This window comes from Leptosomus discolor, chromosome 5 (genome assembly GCF_034619465.1).
Source record: "Leptosomus discolor isolate bLepDis1 chromosome 5, bLepDis1.hap2, whole genome shotgun sequence".
Lineage (NCBI taxonomy): Eukaryota > Metazoa > Chordata > Aves > Leptosomiformes > Leptosomidae > Leptosomus > Leptosomus discolor.
Window position 1 is genome coordinate 43172725 of NC_141395.1, and position 24005 is coordinate 43196729.

The following is a 24005-nucleotide window of genomic DNA, read 5'->3' on the forward strand; positions in this document are numbered from 1 at the left end:
GAATATTTTTAAATTGGAGCGTCAGGAGAGTTGCATCCCTTCCTGCTCCACATTGTGAGACTACATTACCACAACCTACAGCTTTCCTGGTCACACAGCATCCCAGCTAGGGAGAGCCAAAACTGTCACCTCCCTGTCAGTGTCCTTTCTCGGGGACTTTTTTAGCTTTTTGAGCCATGATGGTGGCTTGCCTGCTGTAAGTGCAAGAGCAGCGTGGTGATGCCGTCCACGGGTGTGCTCCATCCTGGCAAGGGACCAGGGACTCAGTGGTCACCAGGAACAGGGGTCATCATGTCCAGAGTGGGGCAGCACTGATGTGGGAAAATGGTCCAAACAAGTGGATTTGGGGGGAATTTTTTAAGCTGAGGCAAAGAGCAACTGAATTTTTGGGGGTATGTGAGAACACCAGTGCTGCCCGGGGGAGATTTTCATCCTGAGCGTCAAGAAAGCTCAAGTGCTCAGACCTTCTGGCTTCAAGACGTCGCTGGCGTGTTGTGCTTGCAGTGGGAGGGGATCGCAAGTGCTCCCCTCGCTGTCCTGTGACAGCACCTGGGGGGGCTCTTGGCTCTGTAACCAAGCCAGGAAAGCAGTGTAAAAGCTCTTGACTTTTGGGACTTGTGTTTCCAGCCAGTGGAAATCTTGGAAATGTTTTCTAGATTTTTTTTTCCTCCTCGTTCTGTTCTGTTCTGAGGTTTTTTTATAACCTTTCACTGAGACCTCAAGCAGGGGGACCTGTGTGTCCCACAGAAGCTGGGCATCTGTGGGGACTGTGTCCATGGGTGACCCCCACCATGTACAGCTCTTGACACTGATAACTTAACTAGAGCCACCAAGCAGGGAGAGAGGATTTATGATTTTCTGGGCAGGAAGCAGTTAAAAAGCTGGCCGCAGCAGCAGCAGCAGCTGGGACAGGCAACCGGGTGCATCTGAGGGCTGGCTCAGCTCCCAGAGATTTTGGGGAGCTCAGGTGGGTCCCCAGCCGGGTGGCGATGTCCTCGGGGGGCTGTGCCGGATGCGAGGGAGGCTGGCACTCGGGAGAGGAGGGTTTGGCAGGGTCAGCAGCGCAGCCACTCCTCCCACTCTGCTCCTCTCTGGTTTGAAGGGTCATGCGCCAGGGAGGAGAGAGCAATGTGAGTGCTCCAGGAGTCTGGCTGGGGCAAAACTCTTGCCTCTTCCCTCCTGTCCTTCCTCCAGCCTCTTTGTTTTGCTTTCTGAAGCAACGGGGCTCATTTTCCCTTCCTAATGGCCCCACCTTGCTTGGGGTTTCTGCTCCTCCTGGCTTGCTGCTTCTCCTCCTCTGAAACGCAGTTCTTGAACTGGATTTGGGGCAGCATGAAGACCACGGGAAGCCCAGCGGCACCCAGCAAGGGAACCTCGGCACCGGAGCCGCTCACCTCTGCAGCAGCTCCCACCCACAGCGCGTCCCTGGGGATGTGGGCTGGCCAGGTGGTGGGGGACATCACTACTCCACAGCTCCAGGAGCCAGATCCCAGCACAGCAGCACCTGTGAGAGAGGGGACTGCGGCCAAAACCACTGAGCAGTGGGACAGGAATGCCACGGGGCTGGTGGAGAGCATGGCATGGCCAAGCATCACCCCTCCCCACACCACGCCACCTGCCCCTGGCCAGAATGTGTCCAGCAGCTCCACCAAGGACACACAGCTCCTGGGGACGGGGACCACCGAGGACCCGCAGCTCCTGGGAATGGGGACCACCGAGAACTTGCAGCTCCTGGGGACACAGGACACCGAGGACCCACAGCTCCTGGGGATGGGGAACACTGAGGATCCACAGCTCCTGGGGATGGGGAATACCGAGGACCCACAGCTCCTGGGGACAAGGACCCCTGCAGCAACAGGGACACGGTTGTCCTTGCAGAGACCGACAGGCCCCCGGCCAGGTAGTGCCCCTTTTCCTTTCTCACCAGGTGACAGTACCCATGAGCAGGTGGTGCTGCTCTGGGACCCCACAGCACAACCGTCCCGACACCGCCATGGACCATCGCCCACCCCACCGAACCTGTGGCATGGCACCGGCCACCCGGCACTGGTGCTGGCTGGCATAAACGTGAGCCAGAGCCTTCCTTTGCCTAGCAGGAGGGTGGCTAATGGTGTGAATCCTCTTCTTGCCGATAACTCCAGTCCTCTCAAGTTTGATTTACTAACCGCCACTATGCGACTCTATGGTAGTAGCGGCACAAGGCTCGTATCCTTCTTACCAGGACTGATGCCGCCAGCCAGCCGTTGCCTGCCCATAGCAACCCGCCTGCCTTTCTGCAGCGTGCTAGGCACCGACCATTTCAGATTACCGAATTACCTCCACCACAGCAGTGAGGTGGAAATTTGGGCAGCTTTGCATGAGTGGGAGGGGCTGCTTGAATCACGGTGCCATCACTACCTGGAGTGGTTTCTCTGCTTGCTCCTGCTCCCTGGGTGTAGCGCCTCAGTCCCCATAACCCCCCCGCCGTGCCAGGGCTTCTGCGAGTCCGTCAGAGACCTGTGTTGGATGCACTTGGCTGGTGGGCACCTGCCTCTGCCTTGTGATGCTCTCCCCAAGGAGGATGAAGGGTATTCTTGTGTCTTTATTAATGCTTCTGCAGGTAATGTGGCTGGGTGATGTCCATGTGTTTGTTTGTGTCTCCCCTCCCCAAACTTCCCCAGGTTTTTAGGCACCAAGGAATGCTTCTCCCTTGTTGCCATGGGATGCTGCTGAGTCCAAAATCGCTTTCAATCCAGCCTCAGCTTCTTCAAACAGGGACTGCCAGCAGATTTTTGGCTCACTCCATGAGGCTAAGCATCACCATCCTCTCCTTGGGCTGTTTTACCCCTGGTGAAACACAGTGGCCAGGTTAAAAGTCAACGTCCCAGTAGCCAGGGCAAGAGGCGCTCCATGAGTGCATCATGCTGACATTCAGGGCTGTTTTGCAGGTGCCACAGTGCACAGCAAAGGGCTTTGGGGTGTCCACACCAGAAGCAGGGCGCTTGCAGAGCTGGCAGCTCCCCATGGGGACCGCGGAAGGACCAGGACCCCGTGACCACCCAACCACAGCAGCAGCTGGGGCCATGGTGATGAGGAGGCTTCAAGGTGACCCGTGGCCATGCCTGTACACTCCCCTACCCCAGAGCAGCTCTTTACCTTGGGGTTAATGATTTACCCAACAGCTAATGTTTGATCCCCCCACTGCTTGGCAGGCAGGAGAGGTTACTTCACCTCCGGCTTTGTCATTAGGTGGTTGTGACCTTTCTGTATGTCAGCCAGGGATGGAGACATGCCTTTTGACGGGGGGGTGAAAGGAAGGGAGCCACGGGGGGACAGGCGCTCGGAGAAATGCACATCAGGGTGTAAGAGCAAGAACAGAGTTTGGGATGAAAGCAGGAGCAGGAGCTCTCCACCCCCCGTCTCCGAGCCCTCTGAATGAGACTGTGTTCCCACGCCGGCCCCCGACGCCCTCGGGTGATGACCTGGGGCTGCCAACCAGGAGTGGTGAGATGCCCACAGCCATCAGAGGGGCAATTTAGCAGGGGGGGGTTGGCAGACAAGGGTCACGCACATGGTCGTCTCGGCATCAAAGCGGCTCTGTTCACCAGCTGACCCTGGGGGGATGCACCGGGATCATGGGGATGCTCGGAGGGAGGTGTACACTCCTGGATGGGCAGTGTCGGGAATGGGTTGGGGACATGGGGACCGTGATATGCCCCATGGAGTGACTTGAAATGCTTCTGGGGGTCCTCTGCATCCCAGCCAGGATGGGATACACAGAGCCATGCTGGCAGCCCTGTCTCAGACCGGCCAGAAAGGTCATGGCAGAGAGGGAAGGTGGCTTGGAGCATCCCTGGGGCCTTTCCAATGGCAACAGGAGCAAATGGCTGGGTTGCTGCAGCCAGAAGCCTCCCCGCAGACATGCCGTGCCAGCACCCATCCCAAAACCAGTCAGCTGTCTCTGTCTCTCCTTGCTCTGCGGTGGGTGCTGCCAGTTTGCTGCAGGAAGGACAGGGTGCTATATTTGGGGCCTGGGTGCCATTTGGAAAAAGCAGGCATGGTCTGAAAGGTTTGGGGTTGAGAAAGGGCACTTGGCTTTTGCAGGGGAGCAGCCATTTGAAGGTGTCTCCCCTTACCCCTCCCTGCTCCCCAGGCCCCATCCAGCCTCATAGCCCTGGCCTCCACCCGCTTTGAACTTTGTGCAGGGAAAAGATGCATCCCTGTTTGCTTGGGAAAGCATGGCACCCAGCTCCCACCCTGGACTCGGGGGCTAGTGGCATGTTTGGAGAAGAGGGAGGATCCCAGAGCTGTCTGCCATTGTGTGGTTGAAAATTGCATCGCTAACAGCCTCTTTCAGCCTGTCCCCCATCATCCCGAGCCCCAGGGGCAAAGGATGCCTTGTCTAGCTGCAGAAATTGCAGCACCAGCTCTTATACCCGTGCAGACCCCCCAGGAGGAAGCTCTGCTTTCCTCTTCCCTTAAAGCTGTTCTCAATTTGGCTTCCTCCAGCCCAAGATAAGCTGCATCCCTACATCCTGGCTTTTGCAGTCAGCTCGGCCTCAGCCGCCTGCTGCAGGGTGGCTGGTGCAGCTGGGGACTGCACGGCTAGGGATGGGGCAGTAAGAGCAAGCTTGTGGGGTGCCTGAGCATGGGGTGTCTCAAGTGTCAGTGTCAGGTTGGGCCTCGCTGTGGATCTGGCAGAGCTCCGCTTGCTCACCCCATCATTTTTGGTGTAGGGCTGCACACATCTGGGCTCAAAAGGATGCTGGGCTCCAGGATTCAGAGGTTCACACGGCCTGCAAGGCAGAAGGGCTGCACTGAGCCCTTCCCCTCCGAGTGGGCTGGGGACGCTCCACGGGGAAACCCAATCCCAGTGCAGGGCAGATGAGGGGGTTAGGGCTGGTGCAAGATTGGGAGAGAGTTTTCCTGCCAACCGGGTGCTCAGTTTTTGGGTGTCACGCTTGGGAGGGACTGGGGGCTTAGGGGAGCAGCGTGGGCACAGTGTAGTTTCAGAGCAGCAGGCTCAGGAGAAGATCAGTGGGTCTGGCAGAAAACTTGCCCATTTCTAATGTTCCCACTGCCTGGGTCCCCATCACGGGGCTGGCGCTGGCATCAGGGCTTGGCAGCGGGGAGAAGCTCAACATTTACAGGTACACACAGGATTTGGAAGAGGCACCTGGGTTTTTGTCTCCTCCCACCGTCCAGAGAGACATGTTTTCCTTCCAGGCTGGGCAAGGCTGGGCTGATTTCTTCTCCTTTCTTTCTTTCTTTTTTTTTTTTTTCCTCTTTATTTTGATTTTTTTAAGAGCTCTGGAGGACAATGCCTGGCTCCAGAGCAGAGTGGAGGTTCCTGGCTGGTCCTCCTAGTCTCAGCACACCTCTGATACCCTCCATTGCTCACATGATGCACCAGGGATGGAGTTGTGGATATTGAATTGTCTCAGCTCCTGCTCCTGACTTGGGATAGGGCCGAAATGACCACTGAGCATCCATTCCCAGTGCAGAGTCCTCGGCCGTTTCAGAGCTGGCATGATTGGGCTTCCTCACTCCCGGGAACCACGGAGTTAAAAAGCACCCGTTGTGCTCGATTGGCACCCACCCGAGCAGTTGACATAGAGGAGGAGGAATCCAGCGCCCTGGTGCGTGGGCGATGAGTATATGCCTGCTGCCAAAACAACGGGAGCTGGTGTAGAGAGGGCTGGCTCACCCCAGCCAGATGTTCAGCTGCGTCGGGTGGGAGACTGTCTTGAGCAGAACTTCCCCAAGTGCCTTGAGAAAAAGGAGTTGGGAAAGGAGGCGAGCTCCAAATTGAGATCATCTGGGAAGCTGAGAGGGCGCGCTGGCTAAAGCCCCATTCTCAGGGTGTTGCAAGGGGATGGCTCTGATTCATTCCTGGCTTGGATGACCCCGTGAGCATTAGCCTGGAGCTACAGTTCCTCATGGCTTCGTGGTTGTTCAGCATCTTGGTGCTCCAGCAGCATCCCCCGCTGCCTGCATGGGCATGTTTCTACCATGGGCAAGATCCCTTTGGTTTTATCCCATCTCAGGGATGTCGCAGCTGTGGTCAGAGGGCCAGCAGCAGGGGATGGGTGGCATTTTGAGAGTCACATCTGAACAGTGTGGTGGGAGCAGCTTGAGGAGCGTTGTTGCCTTGGCCAGCCCAGAGCCTGAAGGAAAATCCTGGGCCCTGGGGAGGGCAAGTGGAGGGAGCTGCTGAAGAGCGGCGTTTGGGGGAAACTTGGCCAGTGGTGTCCCCCACAAGGCACCTTGCTAAGAATGACCATCCTCACCGGGCCGGTTGTGACCATCCCCTTTCCCTTCCTCTTGCAGAGAACCTAAGCGCTGAGGTCAGCCTCCTGGAGCTGATTGGAGACCCCCCACCAGAGGAGATCCTCAAAATTTATGGCCCTGACAACAACCCCGGCTACGTCTTTGGCCCCAACGCCAACACGGGCCAGGTGGCCCGGTACCACCTGCCGAGCCCTTTCTACCGGGACTTTTCCCTCCTGTTCCATATCCAGCCCACCACCCCCCGGGCTGGTGTGCTCTTTGCTGTCACGGACTCCTCGCAGAGCATCATCTATGTGGGTGTCAAGCTCTCGGAGCTGCGGACGGGCAAGCAGCAAATCATCTTCTACTACACGGAGCCGGGCTCACCAAGCTCATATGCAGCAGCCACCTTCACTGTGCCCACCTTGCTCAACCAGTGGACACGCTTTGCCATCAGCGTGGAGGAGGATGAAGTCATCCTCTACCTGGACTGTGAGGAGCACGAGCGAGTCCACTTCGAGCGCTCCCCAGATGAGATGGAGCTGGAAGATGGCTCTGGGCTCTTTGTTGCTCAGGCTGGAGGGGCTGACCCAGATAAGTACCAGGTAAGGCCTCAGGTCAATCCAAGGAGCATTTCCAAGAAGCCTGGGTGAGGCTGGAGGGACGTAACACTATCCTGTGTCTGTTGAACCAACCTCTTTGCCCAGAAGACAAACCAGTGGCCACACACTGTGTGTCCCCCTGGGGAAGGAGACACCTGAGATGGGGTGGGGAAAGGTGGTTTGAGATGCCACCAGCTTTATTGTCTTGGGTCTCACCAAAGCAAAGCTCTCAAGGTGGGCTGGCAGGAGGAGATGGGGTGGGCACTACAGCAGCCACCGTTGCCTGTATGTTTTGCAGCCAACACACAGAGCCTCTTCAAATCATCCTATTGTTAAAAATACCCAACTCCTTTGGTGGAGGAGCTGGTTTGGCTGATAAAATATCTCTTAGCTGGAAAAAATGCTTGGGTTGGAGCATATCTTTGTTGGCTGACAGTGCGCGGTATCTGCAGGAAGACTTTGGAGAGCAAGGAGAAAGGTGATAGCTCAGCCCAATTTGAGCATGACCTGTGTTCTAGATAAGGGTTACAGAAAGTGTGGAGAAAATGCCCAGCTGACATGGAAATCCCCTGCAATGCTTGAGGAAAGTTCAGGATTGCACTGCCGGATTTCTCCTGGGTTGAGCATGGTTTGTTCAGCAACAGAGGCTCTGCTGATTGGAGTGATGCTTTTCCCAGGGAGCTTTGCAAAGCGCATTGCTGAGCTTAAACATAATCTTGACTAACGAGCAGTGCTGCCGCAGTCCCGCTTAAATGGCTTCAGGCAGGGAAAGCTCTCCCAGGAAGGGGTTAATGACTGATGGGCTAGAGACTGGTTTGCACTGGGATTTGGATTGGTCCCTTGAGGTCTCAAGAGCAACTTTTTGGACTTATACGTAAAAATTTATTTTATATATATATAATATTTATAATATATTATGTTTATTGTATATCTATAATATAATATATTTATATTCATCTTACAATGTCATAGCCAGCCTGGCTGAACTGCAACTGCCCCTGCAATTGCTCTTGAAGAGCAACTTTTTGCTCTTGAACATGTTGGGAGGGCCATGTCATGGCCATGGAGGAACTCCTCTCCCCAGCTGGAGAAGGTTCGGCACCATTTGGAAAGCAAAGCAACAGCGCAGAGCAGAGCAAAGTGCTCCTGCCTTTCTAGGAGGTGATGTTCTTGAGCTTGCCAAACACCTGATCCCACTGCCCACCCCCAGTTTTCTCGTGGGGAAAAGTCAGCAAATCAAGGGAAGGAGGCTGCCTCGCTCAGCTGGCCGAGCGTGGGCTTGGATGTCTCCTCGGCATCTGACTGCCTCGTGGTATTTCCATCACTGACCAGCCCTGACTCGCGTTATCTGGAACTAACGGGGCATCAAGCTGATTAAAACCTGGCTTTTGATCAAGCTGCAAGATGAGCTGCTTGCAGGCAGCTGGAGGGCTGCTGGTGGGGTCTCAGTTGGCATCTCTGCTTCTTCCCGAGTTGCCTTCGTGTCAGTGGCACAAAACCTGGTGGGGGAAAGCCTACAGGTAATGCAGAAGCCCCTGGGACAGCAGATATCAAGGGGGTTACTGTAATTGTGGACTCAGCTGGGGGCTGGCAGGAGGGTTTGTTTGCAGCTGGATGCATGATAAGACCTACGGTGCTGCTGCCCCCTTTATTGGGGCAGACAGGCTGCATTTCCCTCGTGGGGATGCCTTGGTCCAGGGCTGGAACTGGATTATTTCTGATGCCTCTGGCAAGCCCCAGGGCTGGGAAGGCCAGGCTGGACTGTTGCATTTGTCAAAGCTTAGGGTCAGGTGCTCGGTGGGGAGGAGAGGGATGGATTAGAGCCAGCTCTCAGCAGGGCAAGAAGCTGGAGGAGGTCACAACCCACCTGGTGGGCATTTGCTTGTGAGAGGGATTTATAGATTTATTTTATTTTATATATACAAGAATATAATATATTTATAATATATCTATAATCTAATGTATTTATAATATATTCCTATTAGAATGGCATAGCCAGACTGGCTGAACTGCAGCTGCCCCTGATCCTTGTTTTCTTAAACCCATCATGTTTCCTGAGCACAGCTTTCTTTCCTGGACATAGTGCGCTGTGCTTTCAAGCGAGCCCAAATATTATTTTAGGTGTCTTGCCCAGAGAAGAAACACAGAGTGGGAGGGATCTGCCCTCTCTGAGCTCACTTCCCAGCGTGGTCCCTGGCATCTCCCTACTGGGATCAGAGGGATAGGCAGCATCCCATCGTGGCAGCATCCCGTCCCAGCAGTGTCCCTGTGTCCCATCCCAGCAGCAAGGACCTGAGCTGGGCTCTGAGATGCACTGGGTGACCCCACTCATGGGGTTCAGGCTGGTACCTGCACACCTTCCCCAGCTGAGATGGGGTTACTGCCCTCCCTCTATCTGAGTGCTGATAGCTCAGCTATGGGGGTTTGTCTGGAGGCAACATCCTTAGGAAGGGATTTGTGGTGATTTCTTGTACAAACAAGTGTCTTGGATGTGAACAGTGCTTGCAAAACCCAAATAAATTGTAAGGAAGTGCGGATTAGCCTAAGAAATACAAAACCGGGACTGCAGTGGATTGGAACCTGCCAGCGGTCCTTGCTTGGGGCAGAGAGGCCGTCTTGTGGAAACAAGAAGCACGGCCAAAAAGGTTCCTGTAAAAGCATTGCTGGCTGGCTGGCCAGATCCTGGCTCCTCTCAGCTCGCCTGGTGCTGGAGTTGGCACATGGCTTTTTCCCACAGCCATGCCAGTGGTGCTGGGCACCAGGGCTGCAAGGTTAAAACATCTCTGTGCTGGGTTGTGGATGGATGCTCAGGTGGAGAGTAGTCACTGCACCAGGAGAAAGGGCCTGATGTACATGTGACACTCAAGGATGTGGTGGCTGAGTGGCACAGCGGGTCGCATCATGCCGCAGGGTAGCTTGAGGCATGCATCTGTCCATGGCACTCGTCCATCCGTGGCAGCCCTCGGCGTGGTTTCCTTCCAGGGGGTGATTGCTGATTTGAAGCTGCAAGGGGACCCAAGGGCAGCTGAGCGCCAGTGTGAGGAAGAGGAGGATGACACTGAGGAGGTGAGTGCTGGCAGCCTGTCTGGGCCAGGCTAGGGGCTGCTGCCCCCTGCTCTCAGCTCACCCCTTGCCCCTTCTGCCTGGGCAAACGCAGGTCTCCGGTGATTTCGGCAGCGGAGCAGAAGGTGGACACCAACCCTCGGGGAAGGTTGGGGTGAGTTGATTCCCGTGAGTGTTGTGCTTAGCAGCAGGACCGCAAAATTGCAGGGACGAGGAGGGCTGAGTGCCCTCCATGGTCAAGGTCCCAGGATGCCCAATGGGGCCCCAATGCCTGTCCCTTTTGGGTGGGCACCGGGAGGTGAACGGCACCACGGTCACCCCTTGCTGTTGGCACAGGGTGTCCCAGGGCTGGTGGATGCTGTCCCTGTCACCTCTCCCCCCGTGGAGGCAAGCAGTGGGCCAAGGAGCGGGGGAGGCTCTCTGCAGCAAGCTGAGAGGACCAGAGCGGAGGAGACGCTGCAGATCTCCACAGGAGGTAATGCCAGCAGCTTTCCCTTTCCCCACTGTGCTGGCCAGCCCTGGGGAAAACCAGTGAGGACACGGTGGGTGGCCATCCCCAGGCATGACCAGGTCCCTTTTCCCTTCCCTCAGGTACCGGCCCCAAAGGTGAAAAGGGGGAGAAGGGTGAACGTGGCCTGAAAGGGGACTCGGGGACTGGCAGCATCGTGGGGACAGGCAGTGTCAAGGGTGAAAAGGTGGGTGATGAAGTGGACCCCGGGGGCTCGAGGATGCCAGTGACGTGTGCATTTGACACCCACTCCTCTTTGTTTCTGTCCTGCAGGGGCAGAAAGGAGAACTGGGCATTAAGGTGAGCATCACTGGGGAGCGGGGGCAAAGCCATGCCTGCCTAGGCTGCCACCCCTGGGGATGTGCCACCCATCCCCATTTCCCTCCCCAGGGCAGCGCTGGATTTGGCTACCCGGGGTCCAAGGGCCAGAAAGGGGAACCGGGCAACCCCGGTCCCCCTGGGACCCTCTCGCGGCATGCTGATGGCTTGGTGGTGGAGCAGGTCACTGGTCCCCCAGGGCCGCCGGGGAAAGACGGAACCCCCGGCAGGGACGGCGAGCCTGTGAGTCAAACCCCCACCCCTCAAGTATCCCACCTCTCCTGCCCCTTGCCTGCTTGCCTGCCTGCCTGCCTGCCTGCACACTGACCTCTCCCCTCTCTGTCATCCCTAGGGCGATCCTGGCGAGGACGGCAAACCTGTAAGTGGGGTGGCGGGGTGATGGGTGCTGGCCACCCCCTTGCCTTGCCACCTGCTTACCCCCCACCGCTCCCCTTTGCAGGGCGATATGGGACCCCAGGGATTCCCTGGGATGCCAGGGGAGCCTGGTCTGAAGGGGGAGAAGGTTAGTGCCAGCGCCAGTGCCAGTGTGTGGGGACAGCACATGCCGCTGCCCTCGTTTCCTCTAACCTTTGGCTTGTCTGCACTCACAAAACTATGCTCTCTCCTCTGTGCCAGGGTGACCCAGGTGTGGGGCCGAGGGGACCCCCCGGACCACCTGGTCCCCCAGGACCACCAGGACCCTCCTCCAAGCATGACAAGCTGGTGGGTGCTCACTGGGACACAGGGATTGGGGTGGAGTGGTTCATCCATCAAGCCACGGAGGTGTGGGGTGCTGCTGCCAGCCCCCAGGCAGCATCCCCACAGCACCAGGTACCGTGGCCCTGGCCATCGATGCCTGACATCACCCTTGTACTTCTCCCTCAGACCTTCATCGACATGGAGGGCTCTGGCTTTGGTGGCGACCTGGAGAGCCTGCAGGTGAGTGTGGGCGAGTGCGTGTCCTGCCGGCAGGAAGTGAGGGATGTGCTCAGCTATCAGTCCCCTCCTTCTCTTCTAGGGTCCACGAGGACCACCCGGTCCCCCAGGGCCACCCGGTGTGCCTGGTTTGCCAGGGGAGCCAGGACGGTTTGGGATGAACCGCACGGACCTGCCAGGACCACCGGGGCTGCCAGGCAGGGATGGGACACCTGGACCCCCAGGGCCAGTGGTAGGTGTATAGGATGTCCAAGGGGACCCATCCCAGGGCCACCGTGTAGCCGTGGGAGGCTCAGTGCCCACCAGCCCCATGGGGTTTTCCTGCACTGGAGCCATCTCCTGGGCATCTTGCAGGGTCCTCAGGGTCCTCCTGGAAGAGACGGGGCAGCTGGGCAGCCAGGACCCAAAGGAGAGCGGGTGAGTGTTCCTTGTCCATGTCCCCAGGGAGCATCAACCTGTTCCTGCCTGGAGCTGGGCAGCTTCTTCACTCCTTTTTGCCTCCTCCTCCTCCATAGGGTGATGTGGGTGACCTTGGCCTCCCTGGTGCACCGGGATCCAAGGTACTGTGCCTAGGATGGGTTTCTCGGGGGGGGGATGTCCCACGTGCACTGTATACTGGAGGCAGGGATGCTGCTTGGGGGGCTACCTCACACTGGAGTGGGGAGGGGATGCTGGTATTTGGGTTCCTCCTAGAGCAGAGCAGTGCCGCTGCATGGAGCCCGCAAACACCCCCAGGATTCTCGCTGGGCTCCTGCCACCCTTGCTTGGCTTTGCTTCAGGCTCTGCCGCCTCGGGAAGCAGGCAGAAAAGCCAAGCAGAGTGTTTTAAGGCACAGAAGAGGGGATGCTTGAGGGGGTTTTGGGTCCCCACACCCCATGGAAAAACACCCCATCTTCTTGCACATCACTCTCCTGCCTGCCTGCTCAAGCTTTCTTCCAGCCTGCATCCCCAAGGGTGGAGGCAAAGGCTTGCTGGGATGCACATGCTTGCCTTCCCCTCCCTCGGGGGCGAGGATACACCATGGGATGACTCATCTGCTCCTGAGCTGGGTGCAAGAGACTCAAGAATTAAAGTTTCTTAATACTGCCAGCCCTGAGAACATAGATGGGGTGGCAGCGGGCGTAAGGACTGATCCTGCTGCTCCAAGACCCGTAGCAGAGCGCAAGGATGCCTGCGAGCATCCCCCCTCGGCACTGAGCTCTGCTGCAGCATCGGATCCAGCGAAGTTTGCAAAAAACTATCTGGATTTATGATTTTAGATGAGCCTCTGGTGGCCACCATGAACATTGCATAAGGAGCTGGGGCTGTCGGAGAACAACCAGGACAAAGGATGCCCAAGCAATGCCCCTTCCCTCAAAGCCCCTCTGCCCCAGAGATAGGGGAGCATCCCTGTCCTGTCCCAAGGGGCAGTTTGGGGATGCACTGCCTCCTGTTTGCAGGGTTGAGGCAGGGACCATTGTCACCTTGTCTCATCTGTCCCCTTGTTTTCTTGTCCCTTTTGCAGGGCAGCAAGGGAGAAATGGGACCAGCAGGACCCCCGGGAGAAATGGGTTTAGCTGGCCTTCCCGGGCCCATCGGACCCCGAGGGCAGCCAGGGCCCCCCGGTCCCCCAGGACTGCCAGGGCCAGGCTACGAGGCTGGATTTGTAAGTGATCACCTCTGTGATGGTGCGGTGGGATGAGCTGGAGCCAGGGATAGATGTGGCTCAGCCCCGTCTCCTCCCTCACCTAGGGCGACATGGAGGGCTCAGGGCTGTTAATCACCGCCAGCTCCCCTGGACCACCTGGACCCAAAGGACCACAGGTAGATCCGGTCTTGCCCCTTCCCTCCCCTCCATCCTGGGCTCCTCAGGGCATCCCCTGCCATCACGTGCCCTGCCATCACCCAGTGCTCATGGCCTCTTCTTGTTGCTTGCAGGGGGTGCCGGGACTGCCAGGGGTGAAGGTGAGGAGTGATTCAAACACCTTCCTCATCCTTTGCTGGAGCCAACCACAGGGCCTGGCTCCATCCTTGCAGGATGCCCACGGGCAGCCTGTGGGGATGCTCCTGCTCTGACACCTCTTTCCTTGCAGGGGGAGGTTGGCAGCCCCGGGCAGCCCGGTTTGCCGGGACTGAAGGTAGGAGCGCTGGGAGCTTGGGATGGACTCTATGCAAGCACCTGGGTTTGCAGGGCACTGGGCAGGACCCCTGTGCTCCCTAACCTCAGGCTGTCAGGAGGATGCTCCGTACTGCATCTTACCCTTTTCCACACCTCGTTGCAGGGAGATGCTGGCATGCCCGGCGTGGATGGCCGCCCTGGCCTGGAGGGCTTCCCCGGACCACAGGTAGGAGCATCAGTAGCCCCTTTCTAGAAGCCCCCTTGCTTCAGACAGGGCACCCTTGTAGCAGCTCCATCCCCAGCAGCTGAAGTTCACCTGCCCCTCTGGTGCCTTTAGCTGCTCCCCTGCTCTGAGATCAGGCTTACCACCTGCCAGGGCTTCCCATGCGGCTTGGGACCCCGTCCCCATCAGCTTGCCATCTTGCTCGCCACCACCTCCACCCAAAAGCATCCCAACCTGGCTTGCTACCTTGCAGGCAGAGGAGGGTGGCTGCAGGCCGAGCCACAGGCAGGAAGGGGTCTCCACTTGTGAGCCAGGGTCTGGCTGCATGTGGTCCCAAGTGGGAAGCTCACTCCTGCCTTCTCCTCCTTCCAGGGACCCAAAGGTGACAGAGGCAGCCCTGGCGAGAAGGTAGGTGCCACCAGGCTGGGAACAGGGACCAGCCAGCAGTGGCCCTGGGGCTGATGGCTTGTGTCTTTCAGGGAGAGCGAGGCCAAGATGGTGTGGGGCTGCCTGGTCCCCCTGGTCCACCTGGTCCCCCTGGACAAGTCATCACTGTCTCAAGCAAAGATGTAAGTGATGGCGCCTGGCTTCATCGCAGCTGGGGGAATCTAAAATTGGGAGAAGGGGGGAAACGGGCCTGCCCAGCACCCATCATGTTGGGGGACCGAGGGAGACCTCTCCAGGAGCTCTGACCTCTTCAGAGCAAAGATCATAGTGAAAAAAACTAATTTTGTCTGTTTTTCCAGAAATTTTTGGCAGGTCCAGAGGTAGGTGCCCCCCTGCCACCCGCACCCACCCCTCAGCAGTGCCAGGAGGGCACCCGGTTTCTTGGAAAGAGGGGGTTTGCTCTTACAAGCATCTCTGCTTCTCTTTGCAGGGCAGACCAGGTCACGCTGGCTTCCCGGTGAGTCAGTGGCAGGGCTGGGGACCACAGTAGTGGCCCTGGTGAAAGCTCTGGGCACACTTTGGTGAATCCTCTGGTTGCCAGTCCTGCCACATTTTACCACAGCAGTGCCGGGGTGGTGGTGATGGAAGGAGGGAGTTGGGGTCTGCCTTTGGTGGGTCAGGGCTGATGCGGGCTCTGTGCTCCTCCATGCAGGGCCCAGTGGGACCAAAAGGAGACCGGGGGTCATCTGGTCCCCAGGGCTCCCCGGGGTTGAAGGTAACGGCTTCGGGCCACCTCTGCACTGTGGGGTGGTCACACTCGTGGTCCCCCATCCTGCCTGGCCACCAGGTCCCAGTGGTGACGCTGGCCCCGCCATGGGAGGGAGCCTGGTCCCTCCATCTCCCGTCGTGCCTCCTCCTCTCTTGCAGGGGGAGAAGGGGGAGCCCGGTGTCATCATCAGCCCCGATGGGACCGTGGCCACTGCGAAGGTGAAAGGAGAAAAGGTGGGTGCGCAGCGGGAATGGGGGGCACATCCCTGTGCGACGGGTGCCAAGTGGTCCCGGTGGTGATGTCCTTTCCCTCTCTGATGTCTGCAGGGGGAGCCAGGACTGCGGGGACCTATGGGACCCTCAGTAAGTCACCGTCACCATCCTCCTCATATCCCATGGGGAGGGATGGGGCTGATCCAAGGCAGAGGGGGATGGGGGGTGTCCCTGCTCTGAGCACACTCATCCTCATCTTCTCTCCTCTCCAGGGTCCCCAGGGACGAGCAGGGATGAAGGGAGAGATCGGCTTTCCAGGAAGACCCGTAAGACCTGCTCCCGGTTTGTTTGTCCCCTTGGCCATTGCCTCCTCCACCGCATCCCCCCACCCCATTTGCACACCTTGCACCCGGTGAACCCTGAATCCTATCATGTCCCCGAGGGGTGGAGTGATGCCGGGGTGTTGGAGGCAATGCTGGGGTGTCGGATGTGACGGCGGGGCATCAGAGGTGTCACCCCAGGGTTGGCAGTGGGACAGGGATGAGGCTCATCTATGCTTCTCATCCACAGGGACGTCCTGGCATGAACGGGCTGAAGGGTGAGAAGGGTGACCCTGCGGATGTCAGTAGTGTTCTGGGCTTGCAGGTGAGCACAGCTACGGCCCAGCCCGGGCTGCTGGCCCAGCAGAGCAGGGGACACACACCGAGGGTCTCCTTGAGGACCCAAATCCCTTTGGCAAAGGGCACATGCCTCCCTCTGTCAGGGACTGGTTGCCCTTCTGGGGCAGAGCATGGCCCCGGTGTGTCCCCCATGGGGACTGTCCACTTTGCAGGACCCTGACACATCTTTTCTCCTACTGCAGGGTCCCCCGGGACCCCCAGGGCCCCCAGGACCCCCAGGGCCACCTGGCAACATAGTCTATGACAGCAGCAATGTGAGTAACAGCACAGTCACTGTGATGAGAGGGCTGAAAGCTGGTGACCAGGTACCCCTAGTGCCCCCTGCCTGGCTGGAGGGGATGGAGGATGCTCCGGTGGCATCTTGGCCAGGGCTGGCACATGGGGCTGTCATCAGCATCACATTGAGGGGAGTCCCCGAGGATGCTGCTGTTGCTACAGCGGCTTCCTTTGTGTCTCTGCAGGCCTTCAGTGACTCTGGACATCCCTCGATGCCAGCCTTCCCCGGTAACGGGTGTCCCTCTCCCAGCCCCCTCGGGGCAGTTAGGGGAACCCCTCCATTAGAGCTGGGGCTGGGATGCTGCGGCACTAGGATGCTGCAGCACTGAGATGGCTTCTTTCTGCTGCTCCCCACAGGTTTCCACCAGTTTCCAGGACAAAAGGGAGAGAAAGGCGATGCCGGAGCCCCAGGACCTCCAGGTAGATGATGGATCTCCACAAGCAGAGGCAGGCAGAGGGTGGCTCTTGCCCATCTCAGCTCTCCTCTCCTCTCCTCTCCCTCTCCACAGGCCATTTCCCCTACAACCTGAGTCACTTCAGTGCCAGCCTACGGGTAAGCCCTTTGGCCCACTGGAGGTGGCTCGCAGGGCTGGCACCTGGCATGATATGGGGTACTGGGGTGTGCCCCAGCTGCTTGCCCTAAGGCTGTGCCATCCCACAGGGTGACAAGGGGGATGCAGGTTCCAAGGGTGAGAAGGGCGAGCCGGGCAGCACCCCACTCTACAGTCCCAGCATCTCTGGGCCACCGGGGCCTCCGGGGCCCCAGGGCTACCCTGGGCTGCCGGTGAGTACCCCACGGTACAGGGGGTGAGGGGGGCATGGGTGGGGGGTGGCGTCCTTGGGTGCTTTGCTCCAGGGATGCTCTCTCACACTGCCTAGGGTCCCAAGGGGGACAGTATCGTTGGGCCACCGGGGCCTCCAGGACCTCAGGGTCCCCCTGGTATTGGATACGAGGGGCGGCAGGGCCCCCCTGGCCCTCCTGGACCCCCTGGTCCACCCTCCTTCCCAGGCCCCCATAGGCAAGGTGAGTACCTGCCCCATTGCATCCCTCCCTGCCACCACTATATCCTTCCACGCACACCCTGCATCCCTCCTTGCACTCCCCACATACCTCCCTATGCTGCAGCCCTCTCTGTCTCACCCTTCTTCCCCTGCCCCAGCTATCAGCATCCCTGGACCTCCTGGACCACCAGGACCCCCCGGACCACCAGGCAGCAGCAGGATGTCCTTGGGGGTGAGTTGGAGCTCTGAGGAGGGGGTTGCCCATGGGCTGGCTGGCTGAGCCCTGAGCCACCTGCCGGCCTGTGCCCGCAGCTACATGCCCTGCCAACCTACCAGGCAATGCTGAGCACCGCACACGAGCTGCCCGAGGGCAGCCTTGTCTTCCTGACTGACCGGCAAGAGCTCTACGTCCGCCTGCGCGGGGGCTTCCGACAGGTGCTGGTGAGTGGGGAGGGGCCAGAGGGGCACCCCATCTTGGGTTGCACCACCCAGCTCTAGGGGAGTGCAGACAGCATCGCCCTGGGGTTTTGGTGGTGTCTTTTGGTGATGCTTGGGGGTCCCCCAACCCATGCACCTGGAAGAGGAGAGGGGGGCAGCTGGGATCTGATGTGCCATGCCCTTGCAGCTGGAGGAGCACACCCTGATCCCCAGTTCAGCTCTGGTGAGTCCCCCTGTCCCCCATGCCCATCCTCATCCCCTGTCCCCATCTCCATCCCCATCTCCACCCCCATCCTCCATCCTCATACATCCTCATCCCATCCCCATCTCCAACTATCTCCATCCCTGTCCATCCCCATCTCCAACCATCTCCATCCCTATATCCATCCATTCCCAACCGTCTTGATCCCTATCTCCATCCATCTCCAATCTTCTGCATCTCCATCCATCCCCAGCCATCTCCATCCTCATCCTCACCCCCACCTGGGGCAGCACTAACCTTCCCTCTCCCTCTCCAGGACAACGAGGTGTACGACAAGCCGCCCAGTGTCCACTATGCTGGTCCTCAGCCCCCCCTCCAGCCCCGTGGACCCCTGCACCCCCTCCGCAACCATGGCTCACCACCCACTGCCCAACCCTGGCGTGGGGATGAGGTGGTGGCCAACCAGCACCGCCTGCCCGAGCAACCCCTGCTCCACCACCAGCATGAGCTCCTCAACAGCTACTACATCCACCGCCGGCCGGATCCGGCCCCTGTGGCTGCCCATGTGCACCAGGACTTCCAGCCTGCCGTGAGTGCCACTCGCTGGCCAAGGAGAGGTGGTGATGGTGGCCAAAGCCGTGTCCCTCAAGCCTTGTTGTCCCCTCTTGGCAGCTTCACCTCGTGGCCCTGAACACCCCACTGAGTGGCGGCATGCGCGGCATCCGGGGCGCCGATTTCCAGTGCTTTCAGCAAGCCCGGCAGGTTGGGCTGGCTGGCACCTTCCGTGCCTTCCTCTCCTCCCGCCTTCAGGACCTCTACAGCATCGTACGTAGGGCCGACCGTGCCGTTGTGCCCATCGTCAACCTCCAGGTACATGTGTCCCCATCCACTTCCTGAAACCCCATGAGCTCTGAGGGATGCAGAGCATCCCAAAGCCCCCATCCATCCAAATGGCAGTGACTGTGAAGCATCCTCTACCCAGAGCCTGCTGGGGCTCAGAGCTCCTGTGATGCTCTCAGGGTGCAGGCAGGGCTGACACACAAACCTCTCTGCCCCCCACTCCCGCCTGCCACCTTTTTCCACATCTTCCCCCAGGACGAAGTGCTCTTCAGTAACTGGGAAGCCCTTTTCACGGGCAGTGGGGCCCCACTGCGAGCCAGCGCCCGCATCCTCTCCTTCGACGGCCGAGATGTCCTGCGGGATGCGGGATGGTGAGTTTGGGATTGAGTGATGGGGAAAGAGGGGAGAGGGGATCTGGACTGCGAGGTGGGGGGCAGCGGCAGCCCCACCACCACCACCTTTCTCCTTTCCAGGCCACAGAAGAGTGTCTGGCATGGCTCAGATGCCAAGGGCCGGCGCTTGCCTGAGAGCTACTGCGAGACGTGGCGGACAGAGGAACGCACCGCCACCGGCCAGGCTTCCTCACTGGGTTCTGGCAAGCTGCTGGAGCAGGTGGCCAGCAGCTGCCAGCATGCCTTCGTTGTCCTCTGCATCGAGAACAGCTTCATGACTGCCACCAAAAAGTGACACCCTCCCGTCCCCTGGGTACCCCGCATCTCCCCAGGGAGGGTCAGGCCAGCCTGCACCCCGGCCCCTCTGCGGTCTTCAGTCATCCCCCCCTTCCATGTGCCTGCCCTTGCCCCACAGGGTTTTATTCTGCAGACCTGAAGCCAAAGAGTATCACCATTGCCCCTGCCCTGGGTCGGCAGGGGCTTGTGTCCCACCTGGGGCAGGGCAGCTGTGGACTAGCTGCCTTCCTCCTCCTCTTGCTCCACTTATCTTCTAGCTGCTAATATTTAACCACTTCAGCTTGTCCCCCCCACCTGCTCAGATGCTCTTTTCAGGGTGGCTGGGTGGGAGGATGCTCAGCAGGGAGATTTTGGCACTCCATGTGGTGTCCCCCCCCGGAAAGCCTGCAGGGGTTTCTCTGACCTCCCCCACCTCCACCAGCCCCGCACAGTCCTCACCAGGAGCTTGGGGTCTGACCCAAATCCCCACTGTGAGGACCACAGGGTCTTCTCCAGCCAAAACCACAGCATCCCACCCAAGCAAGGGACTGTCCCGTGGCGGTGCTGGGGCTACCCCCAGATGGTCTCCGTCCTCCCCAGGTAAGGAACCATGCCACCCTGTCCCCCATCATCATCCTCACCTCCACCTCCCAGCCAGTAGCTCACGAGTCCTGGGGTGGTCTGGTCCCCCCCATCCCCTCCCTGTACCCTCAGGATCCCCAGCCGTGCCCCCACACCCCAGGTACAGCCACACCCAGGCCAGCACAGGGACCGGGGTGATGGGGTGACCCTGATCCCCGATGTGGGGCCAGGCGTGCCCTTGGCGTGTGTTTGCATGTGTGTGCGTGTTGTGTACGCGTGGTACCGAGGGCAGGCACCACCATCACCCCCCTCCCCGTGCCACCTTTGCTGCACTCTAAAGGCCAAGGCGCGGCAAAGCTGGTTTGAATTGGTGTGGGCAAATCCAAGGTGCTAAAAAACAAAAAAGAAAGAAAGAAAAAAGATAAATCTGTAACTAGCTTTTTATTATTGTATGGAAATTATTACCATAAAAGCTGTGCGAGTCACACGGTCTCTATTTCTTACAGTCTACTGTATTTTGTGTAATTAATGCGATTTAAAGCCTGTGGATCTTTATTTTTTTTTTGCCAGTTGTGTCCTATAAACCATTTTCTAAAGGCACTGAATAAAGAAATGTTATCCTCTTGTAGCCTGGATCCGCATGATGATGGGGACCTGGTGGCCAGGAGACACCCCCCAGACCCCATCCATATCCATGCATGGCATCTGGCTGTGGCAGCCATGGGCATCCTGCCCCTCTCTGGTTGTATTTGGGGCTGGGGTGGGGGGAGGTGGGGAGGGTGTGCACAGACCTGCTCCAATGGAGCAGAAAATGGGTCCCAAGGGGTTACGTCCTCAACAGGCTGGTGCCGAAGACCGGCAGCGGGACAGGAGACTAAACACACGGTGACATTCACTTACAGAGCCGAGACCTGGCCATGATGGTCACAGTGCGCGTGCTCAGGCTTGCACAGCGCCTGCCTCCAGGCCCTTCTCCTGTGCCGGCACCTCGGTGGGGAGCTGGTATGGCTTCTTGGCCAAGGCCAGCCCCACCGGCTGCTTGTGGCAGCTGTGCTGGATGCCCACACGGACAGCCGCTAGCAGGTAGACCACCACCAGCAGTGTGAAGTAGCCAAAATACACGTAAAACTGCAAGAGAGGAGGAGAAAGAATGACACTTGCAGCCCCCACTCCACCCCACACCATTAGGGGACCACCTCCATACTAGGTGCCCCACATCCCTACCTGTGGATGTACAGGCAAGCCCAAGCCCCTCTTGTCAGCCACAATGATGGTGATGATGGTCTTCAGCACAGTGGCGCAGAAGGTGTTGACTCCAAAGACCAGCGCGCAGAGCTCTTTGGAGAGGGAGGCAGCAATCTGGAAACTAGGAAAGAGGGAGGCATCAGTGAACCCCTGGTACCAGCCCAGCTGCCGGGGTGGGAGTGGGTCCCCAGGGGTACCACACACATGGCAATGGGCACCAGGAACTGGTGGGAGCCACGGAAGAGGACATAGGCAGTGTAGCATAGCCAGATGTTGCTGGTGGTGTTCATGAGCAGGAGCAGCCCTGCCTGGAAAGCTGTCACCATCCCGATCACCAGCTCTGACCACAGCGTCCAGCGGATCTTCACGTAGCCAGCGGCGAAGGAGGCACCTGCCCCTGGGGAGGGGATGAAGGATGCCATGAACATCTCCCCAGCATGGCACCACCTTGCATCCCCTAGCATAGTGATGCTTATCTCATCACCACTGCCAAACTACCCTCTGCGTCCCCCAAAATGACATAAGGACAGCCATTCCTGGGGATGCAGGAGGATGGGGGTGTCCCCCTGCATCCACTGTCTCCAGCCGAGGCGAGCTTACCCAGCAGCGTGGAGGCGGCGTCCACCCCTCCGTTGTATACCCGGCGGTTGTCCACGGTGGGGTAGATCTCGTTCCAGAGGATATGCACGTAGTACAGCATCAGGTAGTAACCGGCCGAGTTGAAGACCCACCACAAGCACCAGAGCCGGAGCTGGGGTTGCTCAGCCAATGCTCCTACTTCCCGCAGCATACGGCACAGCGCCGCCTCCTGCCAGCCCTGTGTCCCCCCACCACCATCCCCCCCAGCCATCTTGTCCAGCTCGGCGGGTGCAGCCCCATCACTAGCCCCCTCGGGCCGGTTGAAGAAGAGGCTGCGCCGGGGCCGCTCAAGGAAGAGGGCAAGGACAAGGCCGAAGCTGACAAAGCCCAATGAGACGTAGTTGAGGGTGAGGAAGGAGACACTACCCAGGGTGACACAGAGCTGGCCCAGCACCGAGCTGGTGAAGACACCCAGGAGGACAGCAGAGCGGGAGTAGCTGGCCATACGCTGGTAGCGGGATGGGGCGACGAGGGAGAAGATGTAGGAGGAATAGGCGATGCGGGCAGCCATGGTGACACTGTAGAAGAACTCCATCAGCTGCATGGCCAGGACAGAGGTGCCCAACACCAGCAGCAGCCAGATGGAGATGTGGCTCAGGCTCTGCAGCACCAGCACCGGCTTGTAGCGCAGGTAGTCCGTCAGCAGGAAGATGGGCACCAGCACAGCCATGTAGGAGTAGGTCAGCACTGGTGTGATCACATTGGTCACCTGCCATGCATGCAAGGAGTGGCTGAACACAGGACACATCCCTGGGGGATGCCCCCGGCCTGGAGGGGTGCAGTTTGGGTGGGCACCAGCTGCTGACCCCCAACGCAGCACATCCTCAGGGAGGAAAGTGGCCTGCAGTGCACTCAGTCGGGGGCCTGGCCGAGCCTCAGTCCCCTCCAGTGCTGGGAACACAGCATTCCCACGGATGCAGTAGCCTGCTGGGACCAGGACCAGCAGTGTCCTTTGGTCAGGGGATGACGACACGTGACCCCTCCTTGTCTAACCCCTTCGTTGCCAGCAGCCCAGCAATGCCCAACCCTGTGCCCCTTGCTGTGCACTGCACCAACATGGGAGGGTCTCCCTGGTGGGATGGGGCTTCTCCCAGCCCAGCACCCCCCTGCCATCCCACTGGCTGCCCAGGTGGGCAGGGGTCAGGCATCACCCCCCAAAAGGGATGTCCTGCCTGAGCACAAGGTCCCCTGAGCCTGGGACCAAGGGGACAGGGTGACCTTGCAGCCCAGTGGGACAGGGACATGCTGCCGGATGGACACACACCACCTTCTCCCCCCCCACCCAAAAAGTACTGCCACATATCACCACATGCTTCCACACCCCAGGACTGTAAAAGGATGCTCCAGCCAGTCCCAGGGTGGTGATTGTGTCCAGAAAACGGGACACCGGGAGGTGGGGGCAGGCTGCTGGCAGCTCACCTCTGCCTGTGTGAAGTTCTTGTCAGCCCCCAGGAGATAAGGGGTGATGAAGCTCTCCCCGGGACGGATCTGCGTCATGAAGCCATAGAAGCAGAGGTAGAAAACTTGTAGTTTCCAGCGCTTGTCCGGCACCATCTCTGATGATGGCTTTTTAGTGTTGTCATCCTTCTTGGGCATGGCTCCACCGGCTCTGCAGCAGGACAGCGGCATTATCCCAGGGACCATCAGCTAGACGGGCTTTGCCGGGCCAGGCAGCCCCTCTCTGGCTGCAGGCACTCTCCGACGCATCGAAAGCCACGTCGTCGCTGCAGTTTCTGGGGAGAAAGCAGCATTTGGCACAGGCGCAAATTCCTCCATAATCGCAAGGCAAATAAATACCACTACCTTCTCCCTAGGAGGTCTTCTTGCAAGAAGAAAAGCAGCCGTGTGTCTCGCTGTGCAAAAGCGGGGGCGGGGGGTACATTTCAGGCAGCATTTGTAGATCCTGTATAAAAGAGTCAGGATGCATGAAGCACCCAGCTCTTCAGTGAGACGTCTGTAGTTCACATCACCTCCTTTTTCTCCCTTTTAGGTCAGTGGGGTTTTACCCTCTCCCTGAAGCAATGCTTCCCTCTGAGCAGTCGCTCCGCTGCAGACTCAGAGGCAGAGG

General features: G+C 58.8%; 2 protein-coding genes across 2 annotated transcripts; one reads left to right on the forward strand and one right to left on the reverse strand.

Moving 5' to 3' along the window:
* The first annotated feature begins 1242 nt into the window (after nucleotides 1–1242).
* Nucleotides 1243–19490, forward strand: COL18A1 (collagen type XVIII alpha 1 chain). The gene is made up of 41 exons (XM_086465998.1): nucleotides 1243–2599; nucleotides 6310–6854; nucleotides 9834–9917; nucleotides 10009–10068; nucleotides 10251–10389; nucleotides 10506–10609; nucleotides 10696–10722; nucleotides 10813–10983; nucleotides 11093–11119; nucleotides 11201–11263; nucleotides 11377–11463; nucleotides 11626–11679; nucleotides 11759–11908; nucleotides 12040–12093; nucleotides 12192–12236; nucleotides 13181–13321; nucleotides 13408–13479; nucleotides 13594–13620; nucleotides 13749–13793; nucleotides 13938–14000; nucleotides 14370–14405; nucleotides 14477–14566; nucleotides 14875–14901; nucleotides 15097–15159; nucleotides 15312–15386; nucleotides 15480–15515; nucleotides 15638–15691; nucleotides 15936–16010; nucleotides 16228–16299; nucleotides 16507–16549; nucleotides 16679–16741; nucleotides 16831–16874; nucleotides 16983–17105; nucleotides 17201–17345; nucleotides 17482–17555; nucleotides 17636–17764; nucleotides 17949–17984; nucleotides 18280–18552; nucleotides 18636–18833; nucleotides 19059–19174; nucleotides 19277–19490. The coding sequence occupies exons 1-41, from the start codon at nucleotides 1243–1245 to the stop codon at nucleotides 19488–19490; spliced, it is 5301 nt and encodes a 1766-aa protein (XP_086322124.1).
* Nucleotides 19491–20992: 1502 nt separating this feature from the next.
* On the reverse strand, nucleotides 20993–23581 carry SLC19A1 (solute carrier family 19 member 1). Its single transcript, XM_086465694.1, has 5 exons — nucleotides 23357–23581; nucleotides 21899–22646; nucleotides 21503–21695; nucleotides 21278–21419; nucleotides 20993–21181 (listed from the first exon to the last, which is right to left on the reverse strand). Exons 1-5 carry the CDS (start codon nucleotides 23579–23581, stop codon nucleotides 20993–20995), a joined length of 1497 nt encoding a protein of 498 aa, XP_086321820.1.
* Nucleotides 23582–24005: the final 424 nt, after the last annotated feature.

What these genes read in the sequence shown, in the direction of transcription:
- COL18A1 (XM_086465998.1), top strand. Translation starts at nt 1,243, where the DNA reads ATGGCCCCACCTTGCTTGGGGTTTCTGCTCCTCCTGGCTTGCTGCTTC. An exon ending in CCGGCAGGGACGGCGAGCCT is followed by an intron (nt 10,984 to 11,092) that starts GTGAGTCAAACC and finishes TGTCATCCCTAG; the next exon opens with GGCGATCCTGGCGAGGACGG. An exon ending in AGGGCTCCCCGGGGTTGAAG is followed by an intron (nt 15,160 to 15,311) that starts GTAACGGCTTCG and finishes CCTCTCTTGCAG; the next exon opens with GGGGAGAAGGGGGAGCCCGG.
- SLC19A1 (XM_086465694.1), bottom strand. Translation starts at nt 23,581, where the DNA reads ATGGTCCCTGGGATAATGCCGCTGTCCTGCTGCAGAGCCGGTGGAGCC. An exon ending in AGAACTTCACACAGGCAGAG is followed by an intron (nt 22,647 to 23,356) that starts GTGAGCTGCCAG and finishes CATGCATGGCAG; the next exon opens with GTGACCAATGTGATCACACC. An exon ending in GCTTGCCTGTACATCCACAG is followed by an intron (nt 21,182 to 21,277) that starts GTAGGGATGTGG and finishes CCTCTCTTGCAG; the next exon opens with TTTTACGTGTATTTTGGCTA.